The following is a 14,323-nucleotide window of genomic DNA, read 5'->3' on the forward strand; positions in this document are numbered from 1 at the left end:
TTCACATTTATGGCATACCTGAGTTTGAAGCTTCATCATGTCAGCTTCAATTTTAAGATTGGATTCATTCAGTTCTTTTATTTCCTCATCCAAGTGTCTTATTTCTTCATCACTCTCAATACCTGTAAATAGTTGAAAATAACAATATCAGATTTAAAATGTCCACATGTAAATGGATGTAAGTAGTAATGTAATGAGTAACAAGCTTATTTACCTGTTACTTAACCACAGGAAAATAAGCTTTTTAACAAATTATTGATCCTTAACTTGCCTTTTACTTTGATTTTACTGTCAAAATTCTTTCCTACCCGTTAAACATCTATATGAGCTGAAACATAGATGGGGCTATCTTAGTCCTAATTTTTTCAAAATTTCTTTTTTTTTTTTCATTGCATCATGCAACTACAAGCTGGAGGGTACAGAAAGGAAAAAAAATCCCAGAAAGATAAAAGTTTATCATAAAACGTGCGGAGATTTTTATGGTGCTTGGGTGTGGGGTTTTTGTTTGTTTCTTTGGTTGGTTGGTTGGTTGGTTGGTTGGTTTGGTTTGGTTTTAAAAAGAATACAACAGCAACCCTTCTTTTTTCAGGAAACACACCAGGGCAACATCTTCACTAGTATTATAATTGTTCACTCATCTGTACCCATTTCTGATCTTGCAAGAATCTCTGTGAGGGCAAGTTCCTGTGCAGAGTAACTTCAGTAAGCACAGCCTTAGTTATATCTGATAAAGAGGGAAGTTTAAATAAGAGGAAAGGGTGAAATTTTCAGAAAGCCAACAAGTATTACAGGAGAAAAAAAAAAAAAAAAAAAAAAGGAAGCCAGTCTTTTTCATCCCAACAAGTTAGATAGCAAAGAAAAAAAACTTCAGTTATTTAATGAAAGCCTTGTCCTGAAAAACACCGAGCTGTAGCAGCTGCTGGCAAGTACATGTGCCTGTTTCTGCTTAGTATCACTCTGAGCCCAACTCTGCCTGGAGATTTGTGCCATTGCTGTTACTGCTTTAAAGCCTAGAACTGAGTCTACTGGGGAGCTAGCATGAGAAATCTGTAAGCAGTAATGCAACCGTTTTCCTCAGCAGTTGGAGGCTAAAGACTAAATTTCCTGAATCCTGGCTCAATGCCCAGCTTGCTAAAGCACATTGTATAAGAAGGGAGACTCCTACACATTTCCCCCTGCAACTCTTTGGTAATTATTGCTTTGCACTTAGGTTAGCTAAATTGCACACACACTGCATAGATGCTAAACCACGTAGGAATGAAATTAGAGAGATGAGTCAATTTCTGCCCACAATATTTCTCCCTTCTTACCTTATTCATCAGATAGCTAAGTCCTCCTGATCTGTAACTAATTGTTTATTAATAAAAATGATACTGAAAGAATACCTAAATAAAAAAATAATGCTCTTGAACAAGAGCATATCCTCAATGTTCAGTTATCAAGATGTAAATGAGAATAATTTTATAATCTCTCATGCAAATATTATTGTTAGTAGAGATTTGTTATTGCTAGAGACAAAGTAGTGAGAATTAATGCCAGAATGGCATAAAGGGGCACAAGTATAAATGGGAGTCAGGGCCCTTCTATCTAAATAAATGTCATCATTTTTTACAGATCTCCTTACCGCCACTTGCTTTAAGCTTGATAGTCATTAATTCTTCTGAAATTTTGCCCTTTTTTATGGTTTGTGCATTCAGAGGACAACCAGACAGGCTGAAACAGATAGGAAAAAAAAACATTAGCACCCACTTGAAAATGGCAACAATCCTTTCAGGCAATATTATCATGCACTTGGATAGACCTCTGTACCTAAGGTCACATCAGTATCTCCATTATAGCATGGCTTCGGGGAATGACATAACTCATAAAGAGTCATTTAGCTGTATATTCCAGCTTGAAAATTGGCACAGAAATCTCAATCTATGAGTAAACAACTCTTAAGCATATTTCAAAATAATCAAAATTGCAGTAGCAACTATTGTTAAGCTATATGAAGATGCATTTACGGAATTCTTTAAATTCAAACACTTATAAACTGTTTTTATCAAGGGATTGTGCTCCAAAGGAGAAGAGAGTATGGTATTTAAAATGTCAAGTTTACTATCCTAAAAAAAATTAATTAATGGGCTGATGCCCACAGTGCACAATTATTGTATCACTTTCTTGATACATAATAATGATCAATACAATAATAACTCTGGATATACCCTATAGGCTGTAATAGCTTTTTTGAATGGTTCTATTATATAGTCAGTTTGCGTTTTAACCACTGTTCACATTAAATTACATTTTGCTATTTCAAAGCTTACAATTTCATCAGCTGGTAATTATCTGAGGCAATTTTTATAGCCCACTAAAGGGCTAAGAGGAATTGCACTGTCTTAATACTGTCTTTATAAATAACAAAGAAGAAATACCCATATGCTGAAGAACTCTCAGAAGGATTTGGTTTTAGGTGTAGCTGAGTAAGAAGAGAGAGAAAATTTTGTTCCACAGGAAAATGGTTGATGTGTGTGGACGTGTGTGTGTGTGTGTGTGTGTGTGTGTGTGTGTGTGTGTAAAAATTTTTTTAAAAAGAGAATCCTAACAGACATGGCATTTCCACTTAGGGAAAAAAAAAAAAAAAAAACAACAAAGCAACAAAACCTAAGCTTTCATTAGCTTAGCTAAAAGCTATATGGGAAAGATGCTAGTTCTTCAGTTCTAAATTTCTGCTTATTATCTCTGCCCAGAGCAGATAACTAAGTGTGAGATTGTTTGAAAGCCATGAGTTACGTGTTAGGTTTCAAATGTCCTAGGAAAGAATATCAAACAAAGTTAAATTTGCTATGTCATTTTAACTAAGATGATCTTGAGAGTGATCCAGTCTTATGTGGGACAGGAATCATCTGTACTATGAATTGCTACCAGCTAAAATACAGTTTTTGCTACTTGCTTAATTAGCCACAATTTGCAGTAGTGTCCTAAAGAAAAGACTTTTAGATGGGATGTAGGAAATAAAATTAGGATAACACTGGTCTCTAACTGAATTTATTCAAATGACCTTGGTCATTTCTTGTTTCAGAAAAGTTGGCTCAAAGTGTTAGGAAGAAAGCAAAGGAGATAGAGAATGTAGACTTAATTATTATTAAAGACAGAAAACCAAACTTGCCAATCAGAGTCTTTGATTATTTTTTATTCAATACAGTCAGATTATTATTTTTCACAGTGATAGATGGTGCTTATTGTTGTTAGTTATATGTGTGACTCCTTCTCTGCAATGGTAATTTTCTTTGTAAGATTGTTATAACTTCGAACTTCTTTGATCCATAGAAGTGCTGCATGCTTATTGTTTTTCCTTTGTCTGACTTTCACTGTTCAAATACAAAGTTTATGAAAATAACTTTTCCACTGGTAGAAAGATTAAATTAATGACTCTTGGCTAAAACTTTTCTGGTGACATTTCAATGATATTTCTCTTTTCTTTGGAAGATATGCAGATACAACTCTGTATTTCCCTAGGAAAGGACTCTACTTAATTTTAAAATGCATAGGCACTGTGCTAATCTGAACACTTTGGAATGTCATGCTTTAATGGGAACATAGAAAGAGACATAAAAGTTTAAGCCTCTCAAAGTAATATTTTGTATTACTTTAGCTGCAATGTTATTACTCAAAATACTTTAGCACAATTTATTCTGACTCTAAACTCACACGTTGCCAATTCAGAGTGGAATGTTAAGGAAAAATGAAAAGAGAAAACACAAAGTTATACCTTCTGTGGGTGACAAAAACATTATTAACATGACCCAGCCCGTTGCAGCCTGGCAAAGGACAGTGTGGCAGCTCTTGTTTGTTCAGTTTCCAGGATAGCGAAGACCCATTGACAGGACTCTCCTTCTGTCTCTTGGCAGCCAAAGGACAACCAGAAGCAGTGCGATGAGAAGTGTATTTACCTGATATGTGACCTTGGCCATCACAGCCTATCACTGGACATCTACAGAAACACAGCAAAAGAAGACTCATTTTCACTGGAGAGAGCAAAGACAGTCACAAAAATTCCCAAGAAAATCATTCTGGCTGCCTTTGCTACTTTGCTTTAATGGAGTAATACTTGGTCCTTGGTGGCACACTATACCAGGGCATTCAACTCTTGTCAAGCTGCATTATGAGGGTTCAGCTGATCTTAAAATAAGGCATTTTAAAATAAAGTTGTAGAGACTAAGAAAATAAGACGTTAATTTAGATAGTATTTTACCTGAAAAGAAAATTGAAATTCTATCACAGGCAATAAATCATACTTCTTCAAGTGTATGGAAAGTCAACATTGTCTCCTTTCTATCTTGGTTTCTGGTATGAAGCAGAGGGTGGGTTCCTGTGACTGGAAAACTTGCATGGAAATCCATGCAAATTCTTGCAAAGAAAGGAGAGGGGGATTTTTTGTGCTGCTCTGTCAGTGTTATGCAGTTTTGCATATATCATTAGCAAATATTAAGACAACATTCCATACAACTAAGTCTTCACTTTTATATTCTGGAAGTTACCATTTACAAATTTTAATGGAATGTGCATTCAAGCCAGGACTGTAGTGAATCTCTACTGAGTTTCCAGTTTTCACTTTAAGTGAAATTTTCATTCATAGATATAGAAAATACATGAGACTCACAGATATTTAAGTTCTCTGGAACATATTTTTAAAGTATCACTCTGATTTAATTAGGTGACGTGTTTCACCTCAGTCAGTAATAATTTTCCTTCATTTTGCCAAATTTTTCAACCAATTGGCACTTGCATAGCACTCTTTAAAATAATTGGAGCAATACAAGCAGATACAGCAATCCTTCCTCAGTGTTCAGTCTCCTAGGTGATGGACTCCACCAACTCCACAAGAAGCAGAAACACTTGGTTTGGTACCAGCTCTGGGCACTATTCTCACATGGTTCAGATTAACTGGGGCATCTCCCTCAAGCCCTGAACTCTCACAGGCCATTTCCCTCCCTGCACTGGTGGTGGACCCCTGCTTCTGTACTCACTTAAGTTCAGGGTCTTCTTTTTCATCCTTGGTAGGAGTGACTTTGATACCTCCTTTCCTGGCACGAGGGCAGCCAGACAAGCTGAAAGAAGCACACAGAGTAAGAGCCACCTCTTTCTGCTGCTGCCAGCCGAGAGCCCTGAGCACTGCAGCCCCATGTGATGGGATGGTTGTTACCTTCTGTGGGATGCATAGTTCCCTGTCACGTGGCCAGAGCCATCACAGCCAGGTGTTGGGCACCTATGGAATAATACAGGAAGCTTACAAAATACAGTCACAAAGATACAGAGTAAATAATGTGTACAATCTCTATTTTGTCTAGAGTGGAAAAAAAGAACATCAGAGCTTTTGTTGAATAACTAAACATAACTCTTGGTGCTTTTTTTTAAATTTTCTTAAATAAGGAGACACCCTTTTATTGGGGAGGGATTTTTTTTAATAGCAGAATTTTAATAAGGAATGTGAAATACATTGTATATGATGTGTTGATTTAGTTAGTTTATATCAATATTTGCATCAAACATTTTTCCTTGTGCAGAATCAACATTACAAAGAGAAGAAAAAAGCAGTTTGATATAGATCTATCTGTAAATTTGCTATTTTGTGTTTGTTTGTTATTGGTATGATGTTTTCAGGTAGAGATATAAATAAGCACTTTGCCAGTATTTACAGAAAGGGAAATTAAAACAGAGAAGCAGTTTTACTTTTGGGCATCAGTAGATGGTATCCAGAATTTGAATTTAATAATATGTGTATTCTAGCATTGTAAGCATACCACAGGACCATCACTTTCTCACTTGAGATTCAGTTGGGTGTTCAGCTGAGCAATTGGATTATGCCTATTTCTCATAGTTAAGGGGTTTCTCTGTGTATGTGTGACAAACAAGCCTTTTCAAGTATGAATGTTTAATACTGAAACATCCATACAATAAAAAGAAAAAAAGCCTGCTGGTTACTATGCTTTTGCCAGCAGTCTGGCAGGGTGGGCTTCTTGCTTGCTATACCCCAAAAGCCAGCTTGGGTCAGTAGGTCCTTCCACTGACTTCTGTGGGGTTTGGAGCAGGACTTCACTGGTAACACCTTCCATCTCAGAAGTAGAGAAATATTTTTTTTTTTTTTTTTTTTTTTTTTTTTTTTTTTTTTTTTTTTTTTTTTTTTTTTTTTTTTTTAAATTTAAGGCTGTTGTATATTTGTGGAGTGGTTTGGTTTGAGGATTTTTTAGAGAATATTAGCATACCTCTGCAAACAAAGCAGCACCAAAAACATTTGCCTTAGAAGCTATGCCAGGCTTTTCTATGTTTCTGTATTATACAACACAAAGTTTTTATACTAAGCAACCCTAAGGGACTTTGAAATGCTATTATTTTTACAGAGTATCAGAATTACATAAGGCATTAAGGAAACTTGCAGGGTTCAATATGCTCTTAAGGGTCTCAGTTGTTACTGAATCTTTCCTGAGTTAGAGATTCATGATTTCATCTAATCATTGGTAGGCTGCCATGGAAAACACCTACAAATATAATTGTAATAGCACTGAGTATAGAATCTGAGTGTGCAGGTGCATCTCTTCATAGAATATTTAAAACTAGCTTTCTGTGAACAATTAATTTGTCAAAAAATCTGACTTCTTTTGGACATGAGCAAATTTATGCATTAATTGAAGTAGAATTCAGCAAATTCTTTCAAATGAAGGAAGGGGTGACTTTTTTTTTAAAGATAATATCAAAACATTTCATGACAACACTTAGTGAACAAAATATTTTTGGTGTAATGACTTGCAAAGGTAAAGGTGGGGGTTTGCAGAGTGCCAGGGCATGCTTTACCGTGTAGAACTAAATGTTGACCTGTTTAAGTGTGGGACAAGGACTGGGCACAATGTCATGTGGAGCAGGCAGCAAGGGCAGATGTCTGGAGAGTGTGAATGCTCACAAGTAAATCCAGAACACCTGCCAAAAACTGAGGAAATTAATTTTGGCTACTTGTTTTATCAGATGATCACAGATGGAAGGCCTCCCTGCATAGAATAGAGGTGGACTTTAATTCAAGAAAAGCTCTTTGTGTGAGACATTCAGATCTGAAAGTCTGGGAGTTGTGAATATACTTAAAAAGGACACTGAACTAAATTTTATATCACCCCATCTGTAGTTACCACTTGTGGCAGCAGTCAGATTTCCAACCGGATTGGAGTCAAACCTGTTCTGGAGGCCACTGAAGATTTGAGGCTGAGATATTATCAGGACTAATGAAACTGTAAAAAGATATTTCAGGTGGGCTACTGACAAATAAGTAAAAAGCTTCATCAGCAAGACTCCTAATCTTGATCATTGGGCTGGGTTTTCTAAATATTGGTTATATCTTTGTATGGACTGTGAAATTCCAGAACAAAAAATACACCAAAACCCTATTGCCTTTCCATCAGTAATGCTGTGAAAGTTCATCAGCTTTTAAGTGGTGTTTGGACTGGTACCCCCAGCTTAGGGACTCATCCTCTATAATGAATTCCTGTGCAGAGCCAAGAAAATAAGATTTACATCGAAAGGCCAGAGGTCTCAGGACATCAAATTAAAGAGATGTCAACCCTCAGCTACAAGTTCTACAATTCTTCCAAATTAGTTATTCAAAAATAAATCTCTCAATGATTTTATATATAAATTCTTGCAAATGGGCATTGACTACCTCCTATTTTGTCCCTTTCTCCAACAAGAGGATTGCTTTTTCTTTAGGAAGATGAACTACAACTACATGTAAAATTTAAACACTGAGATGCAGCTTTAGGAGCACTTCTGGTACATTTTCTCCCTCCAAAGCTCACCATTGGTGTTGGATATGAACTATAGTCAAGGCAAACCCATAGAGGTCAGCTGAGAAAACCATTTTCTGAAATTGTTATACTGCCTAAGGAAGGCAGTATAACTCAGTATTAATGTTTTATGTGGAAGCCATGTAAAAAAAAAAAAAAAAACCAGCTCAAATCTCTCCTAAAAATTGACATTTAACCACTGCAAAAATGAGTCTAAGGGTAGGACTGACCACCTATTCCTAAAAGTTTCTGAATAGTAAGTAAATACCTCTCTAAAGTACACATTGAAAATTATTTAAGGCTTGATAAGCAAGCTCTTTGATTAAATAGGATATCAGCCACAATTATCCCTTTTAGCTTTAAAATCTGAGTCATCACCAAACTTATTATGTTTTAAATTGACCACCTCCGATTGTTCTGAGCAGCAAGAATCCTCATATAGATATTTTCTTGAATCTGAATCACAGGCCCACTTTCTGAGCAGATCTTCCTTATTTCCAAACTGTGGATCACATGGAAGCCTTGTATCTTTGCTGGCATAGAGTTTCATAATTAAAGCCAAAATCTTATCTTGATTCTGGCAAATTAAACATGAATAACACTTGGAAAAAATACACAGCTTTTTCATATTCATGCCTAACTACATGAGGGTACTTTCCTGGCCGGATTCTATGAGCATTTATGCCCTCTGCTCACATAGCAATTCTACAATTAACTATTGATATCACTATACCAGCACAAGTACGATTGCAGCATTGTGGAAAAACATTTAATTTAGACAGAAGCAAAGTTTTGTTCAAAATACCACCTGAACTACGTTTGCAAAAACCTAAATTAAGGTGGTACATTTATGGAAAATAATTTTATTTAGCCTTTTTTCCTTTTGCAAATTGTCTGCGAACAGATTTTGATTTTTGCTCTTTTTCTAGTTAATTGAAATTAAATGCTAACTGCGTTATGCAACATATTTCTGTCTGTGAAATGTCCATGAACTTTGACTTTGTCTTTCACAACTCACTTATTATACATGGCGTACAGTGTGCAGTTTGTCATTTAAGTCATATGCTGTTGCTCCTCTTTCCTTATGGCATGACCAAAACTCTAGAAGCTTTAGTGGAAAAATAACCATATTGGTATGCAAATTTACTTATTCACACATGAATGGGGCGGGGGGGGTGATGCATGAGGAGCAACTATTCAAAATATTTGTGTGAGTGTCTTTGTGTGGCAGAAAGCCAATAAAAGCAGGGACAAATATATATGACTCAGCAAATGACTTCAAATTTGTCAGCATTTTTGCAAGCCGGTTCCTTGCAAACCGTTCTGCTCTTTTAAAACAAACAAAACCTAAATTTTATACCTTTGAGGATCAGAAATGTCAAAAAATGCAGCATTGTGCCAGTGTGCCAGTTTACCTACTGGCTTTGTGAACTGCTTTGGACAGCTGCCTATATAAACGGTCTTTTTTTGCTATTTTACTGCATCGCCTGTACATTCAGCTTCATAGATACCATCAGTTCAGCATTTCAATTATAACTGAAGTTGTAAGGCTAGAGAATAAGACCACTAACATTTGATCTGGGGAAGCCAAACACTGCTCCAAGCCTAAACATATTCCCTTCTGCTACTAATACAATTAGAAAAGGAAAATAGTGCCATGATCAGACTTTATTTTCTTCTATCTGGACTAGGGATGAGCCTAAAGGACAGAAAGGACAGTCACGGGGTTCTCCCCTTTTTACGTGCATTCATGAATTTTTCCAAGCCATCTATTATGGGATCCAATTTACAAGTTGCAGAGGGAAAGCTATGAAAGAACTCTAATTATCCTTCCCTTTTCCCCACATCCTTATTGACAAAGCCAATTCAATAACTAGATGACTGGTTGCCAGTGCCTCTCTTGACTACAGATTTTTGAAATATTCATATGTCCCTATACATCTGTCTATATAGCAAAGCCTCCACAGTCCTTTTGTAAGTGACATTTCATGGTGAGAATTATGCCAGCACAAAATCATATGACTTGATTCCCGCTTCAGTGGCATTAAACCCATGGTATTGGGTAGTGACAAATAAAAAAAGGATTTGCAGGTATCCTGGTCTCATTTTTAGATTTATTCTAACTAGATTTACTTCTAACTAAATAATTCCAATTAATTCTATGTGGATCAGTTGCCAGATCTGTCTTACATACTAGATATTTTCTATTCCTCTCTGATTCAAAAATACTGAGGAAACTGTATCTTCCCTAGTGCATCTTCCCTAGTGTTCACAATTTTTGTCCCCCAGGTCCTGATTAATTAATGAAAATGAAGGGGTACAAGAATAAAGAAAGACAAATGGAGGAAAGTAAACTTTATTTAACTCAAAAGCTTTCAAACCAATTCACTACACTTTTCAGAAAAAGGTTTGATACCACTTAGAGCAATTAAAATTTACAACTTCAATAACACAAGGAACATGTTTGTCGAAGATAAAGAACAATAACATTTGTGCTATTGTCAATACTTACTTGAGCTCCTGAGAGTTAGCAGCCATAAGGGATTTTAATGTCTTGTCAGCTAATGGGCACCCAGAAACACTGAAAAGAAAACCTGATGTGAAATATTTTACTAAACCAAAGCATTTATTTTTATCTAAAACACCAACATCCAGACAATATATGATTTATATTAGTTAAAGTTATACTATCAAATATTTATTCTCAGCAAAGAAGGACCAGCATAAGGCTGTGGTTCTTAAATCACTAAAAAATGTATGTAGTTTGGGACAAAAGTTTCTAGCCCCTTTGCTTTGCTATGAGGGGACAGTGGTACACAGAATCTATCCTTTATGTTTCCTATATGAAGGACAGCTAGAGGAACTGGCCCACATGGTTGGTAGAAGGCATAAAACACGTCCATTCTGCTCCCAAGGGAAAAGCAGGAAATTGTTGTTTCAACGCCTAGGTTGACAGTAGGCTATTTTGAGGAAAATATTTAATATCCTCAGGTTATAGTAGTAGATTATGAGTTTCAAAGCCATTCATAGAGAGGTATGCAGAAACCTGTAGTCAGATGCAACAGCATCTGTATAGAGACTGCTTGTACACTCAGGGAAATGCAAACTTCACTAAATGACTCATCTGCAGGTCTCAGCTGAGAAATGCAGCTACGGTAACAAGCTGCTTAACTGCCTCAGTGTATTAAGTCCACACCTTCACAAATATAAAAAAATCAGGAAAAACAGCCACGTTTCTCTGTGGATTGTTTTCTGCAAATTGGTTTTGAATACTTATCCATGGTTAGTGCAAAAAGGTTCAAAGATGACAAGAGCTAATAGCTCTATTTCCTGTTTTAGGCTTCCTGTTGTTTCTTACCTGCGGTGTGAGGCATAGTTTCCTGTTACATGACCGCTACCATCACATCCTGGGGTTGGACAGCTATGCAGAGAAGAAGGAATGAGAAATTAGAGTATATATAATACACCACATAGCTCACCACACTCTGCAGTGAATTATGTAATGATCCTTAGGGCAATCACGTTCATCATTACACACTGTCACGACACTGCAGTCATCTAGAAAAACTTCACTTCTATTTTTTAATTATTAATTGACACACAGAGGGAAAGAATTTTTCCTATTTCTACAATGCAAATAATTAAAACCCTTATTTTATCTGTGTAGAGTTACCTTTGCATAGGTATTTTGCTTATAAAGTGGGTTCTTAAAAAGACTGTTTTATTATTTGCACAAAATTTTCACAGCAATTCATAAATGTTGGAGCTGAAGTTTCTGATCTGACCTCCAGTATAAAATACTGGAGGCCAGAGAACAGTAATATTTAAAATAATTCCTTTCACTTCTAAAGAAGGCACCTTCTTTAGAAACATATCCAATATTTATTCACTGATACAAGTTAGAAAAGTGTTAGGATTGCTTGCAGAAGAGAAAGCACGTCAATATCACACATCTGAAGTTCTGAAAGAGAACAAAACTTTCTCAAGCTGTTTCTCAGTTGAACTGAGGAGTGATACAAAGGTGGTTGTTGTGGTTTGGGAATGGTACTCTCCAAATTAGTGATCCCACCAAGACTCTCTAACCCATAGGCTGCTACTTGCCCCCCCCCTTCCTCCTTCCCGTGTGGCAGGTTGGAGAGTAGAATTGGAGGCACAAAAGGTGAAAGCCACATCTCAAGATAAGAGCAAATCACCGGAAACAGCAATGAGATAACAAAATGAATGAATGAAAATTCATTCAAAATTAATAGTAACAGCAAAAATATCCATAAGAAAGTGCACAAGATAGGCAAATGACTGCTCAGAACAGAACTGGCGTTACCCAACCACTCCCTTTGCCAAGCTTACTTGACTGGGAGGACAACCTTCTCCCTGGGTGAGGTTATAGAATAACCCTCAGCCAGCTCATCTCCTGGCTACTGCAAAATTTAACCCTGTCCTGGCTGGAACCAAGACAATGGTGTACGTTTAACAGAACAGATACACTCATTTAAACCAAGAGATGGAGGTATGCTGGAGAAGATTGTATAGCTTCTCTTTTTCCTCAGCCCTTCTTCAGTTGTAGCACTGAAGTCAAGCTGGGACACAGTCCTCTGCAGAAGAGGAAAGATACCAAGAAATACAACTTGTGCATGGAGGAGGAGGTGAATTAAATATAATATTTAAAACACTCTAACACCAACTCTGGAGAGTTACCTATTTTTCTTTCACTGGGAATATGGATAAAAAGGGCAAGCAGCTGCTACACAAAAACTGCTAGCTAGTGCTCCATGCTAATGAAAGAGGGGTGCCTGAGATGCTCACCTGGCTATTTTCTCTGCGCTGGCAGAATGCTAGGAAGTTTTTTCAAATCTGTAAAAAAGCCTTAGGAAGAAATCAGCCTCATTTTCATAGCCCATTTCAACCTGAGTGATGTCATTATGGCCAATAGAATTTACATGGAAAAATAGAAAGCACATGCTAGATGGCGGGATGCATACAGTAGTTTGCTCCAACTGTGCTAACCACGTTCAAAATTTTTCTCTGCAAGTGCTTATGTCATTTTAAAAGCTTCCTCATGATGGAGCCAACTGTACTGAATTTTTCAGTAAAATATCTGAGCTCAGTGGGATCATAGGAATGTAGTCTGATCTCTATATTGCCTACAGATTCTTCTGATGAATTAAAACTATTCTTTATTTAATTTTTGGCACAATTACATTTTAGATACCTGTTTTTAGATACTTTTTGAACCACTGTAAGCTCATCATTGTTCTAGTAAATACTTTGTTTAGGAGAGTAGAAAAGTATATTACAGGTATCTCAAAACAGGTCAGTATCACAAAGGAATAAATACTACAAAAGAAAAGCCATCAGCCTTCAGCAAATAATTTTGTGATTTTTGTATGCATTTGTTTTAGAAGAAGAGGCAAGACAACCTGACATGTAGCAATTTAGGTCATGAACTATGACTGCAGATATAATGTGGTGAGTAGACAACATGCAGGCTGCATGACATGAGGGGAAAGAATCACTCTTCACAGCTGCTTGCCCCAGGGAAATATAAATTCTAGACACAGGCAGCTCTAACAGCTTCAGTGCCACGGAGTCTGGAGAGCAGGACACAAGTTGGTGTGATGTGACTTGTTTATTTACGGGTGAACCTGCAGTTATGGGCTATCATCACTAAGTGATACAGACCACACTTGTTCAGAGAGACCTGCTCCGCTTTGGGACAAAAAAGAAATGTGCCATAAATGATTGATGAGTCCTGGCTAACTATTATAGTGAAAACTCTATGTTAATATCAAAATTATATTGATGTGAACCCAAAGGGATTTTGTGAAGAGCCTAGATAGTATTTTTTAAAAGTGACTTGTGTTATGAGCTGCTTGGGACAATTTTAGTGAAAAATTCTAAATTGAACCAAGCTGTTGTTTGCAGACTGATTTAATAGAATCTGTTTGCTGTTCTAGATAGTAAAGTTTTGGAACTTAACACAGAGCAAGTGCATCTCAGTAACTGGGAGAAGAGAGTATTAGCCTATAGTCCCAGGCTGTGAATTTCTACAGCCACTGGATTTTCAGTGGGACTGAATAACTAATTCTGCTTGGAAGGAAGCAGATGTAGGACTTAAACCTATTTCCTACAGGTTGGAAAACCCCATTTTGTCTTGTATTTTGTCTCTTTATGAACTCTGCATGTTTTCTGTCTGAGAAATCCTAACTGCTTTTACACAAGTTCTAAGAAATGGATCTAAAATAACGATTGTTCAATTAAAGCTTATTTAATTATATAAGCATTAGCAGAGGCAATCTATAGCATGTTATGAAACTTTGTATTTTGTAGAAGGAGCTGTTGCCCACTTGTTACCTATCTATCTGAGGAATAAGGAGTGGCACCCAGTATAAATTTAGTCATTAATCTATCCAGACCTCCAGGCACAGACCTCTGGCTTGTCGCAGCTCCAAACCTCATGTCTGCGTACCCACGATGTGGAACTAACTAGCAGGGAATTGTGCAAGTCTCCCTGC

General features: G+C 36.7%; 1 protein-coding gene across 4 annotated transcripts in view; it reads right to left on the reverse strand.

Annotated features, from left to right (window-relative positions):
* The window catches only part of ST18 (ST18 C2H2C-type zinc finger transcription factor), a 50,962-nt gene that overhangs the window by 5,676 nt on the left and 30,963 nt on the right, over positions 1-14,323 (reverse strand). For all 4 annotated transcript variants that reach the window (XM_053977711.1, XM_053977739.1, XM_053977720.1 and 1 more), the window contains 7 exons: positions 11,170-11,232; positions 10,324-10,392; positions 5,189-5,251; positions 5,013-5,093; positions 3,755-3,976; positions 1,625-1,713; positions 19-122 (listed from right to left, as the gene is read on the reverse strand). In XM_053977711.1, coding sequence (XP_053833686.1) covers positions 19-122; positions 1,625-1,713; positions 3,755-3,976; positions 5,013-5,093; positions 5,189-5,251; positions 10,324-10,392; positions 11,170-11,232 — 691 coding nt within the window. The remainder of the gene's footprint in view (positions 1-18; positions 123-1,624; positions 1,714-3,754; positions 3,977-5,012; positions 5,094-5,188; positions 5,252-10,323; positions 10,393-11,169; positions 11,233-14,323) is intronic.

The sequence above is a fragment of the Vidua macroura genome, chromosome 1 (genome assembly GCF_024509145.1).
Source record: "Vidua macroura isolate BioBank_ID:100142 chromosome 1, ASM2450914v1, whole genome shotgun sequence".
Lineage (NCBI taxonomy): Eukaryota > Metazoa > Chordata > Aves > Passeriformes > Viduidae > Vidua > Vidua macroura.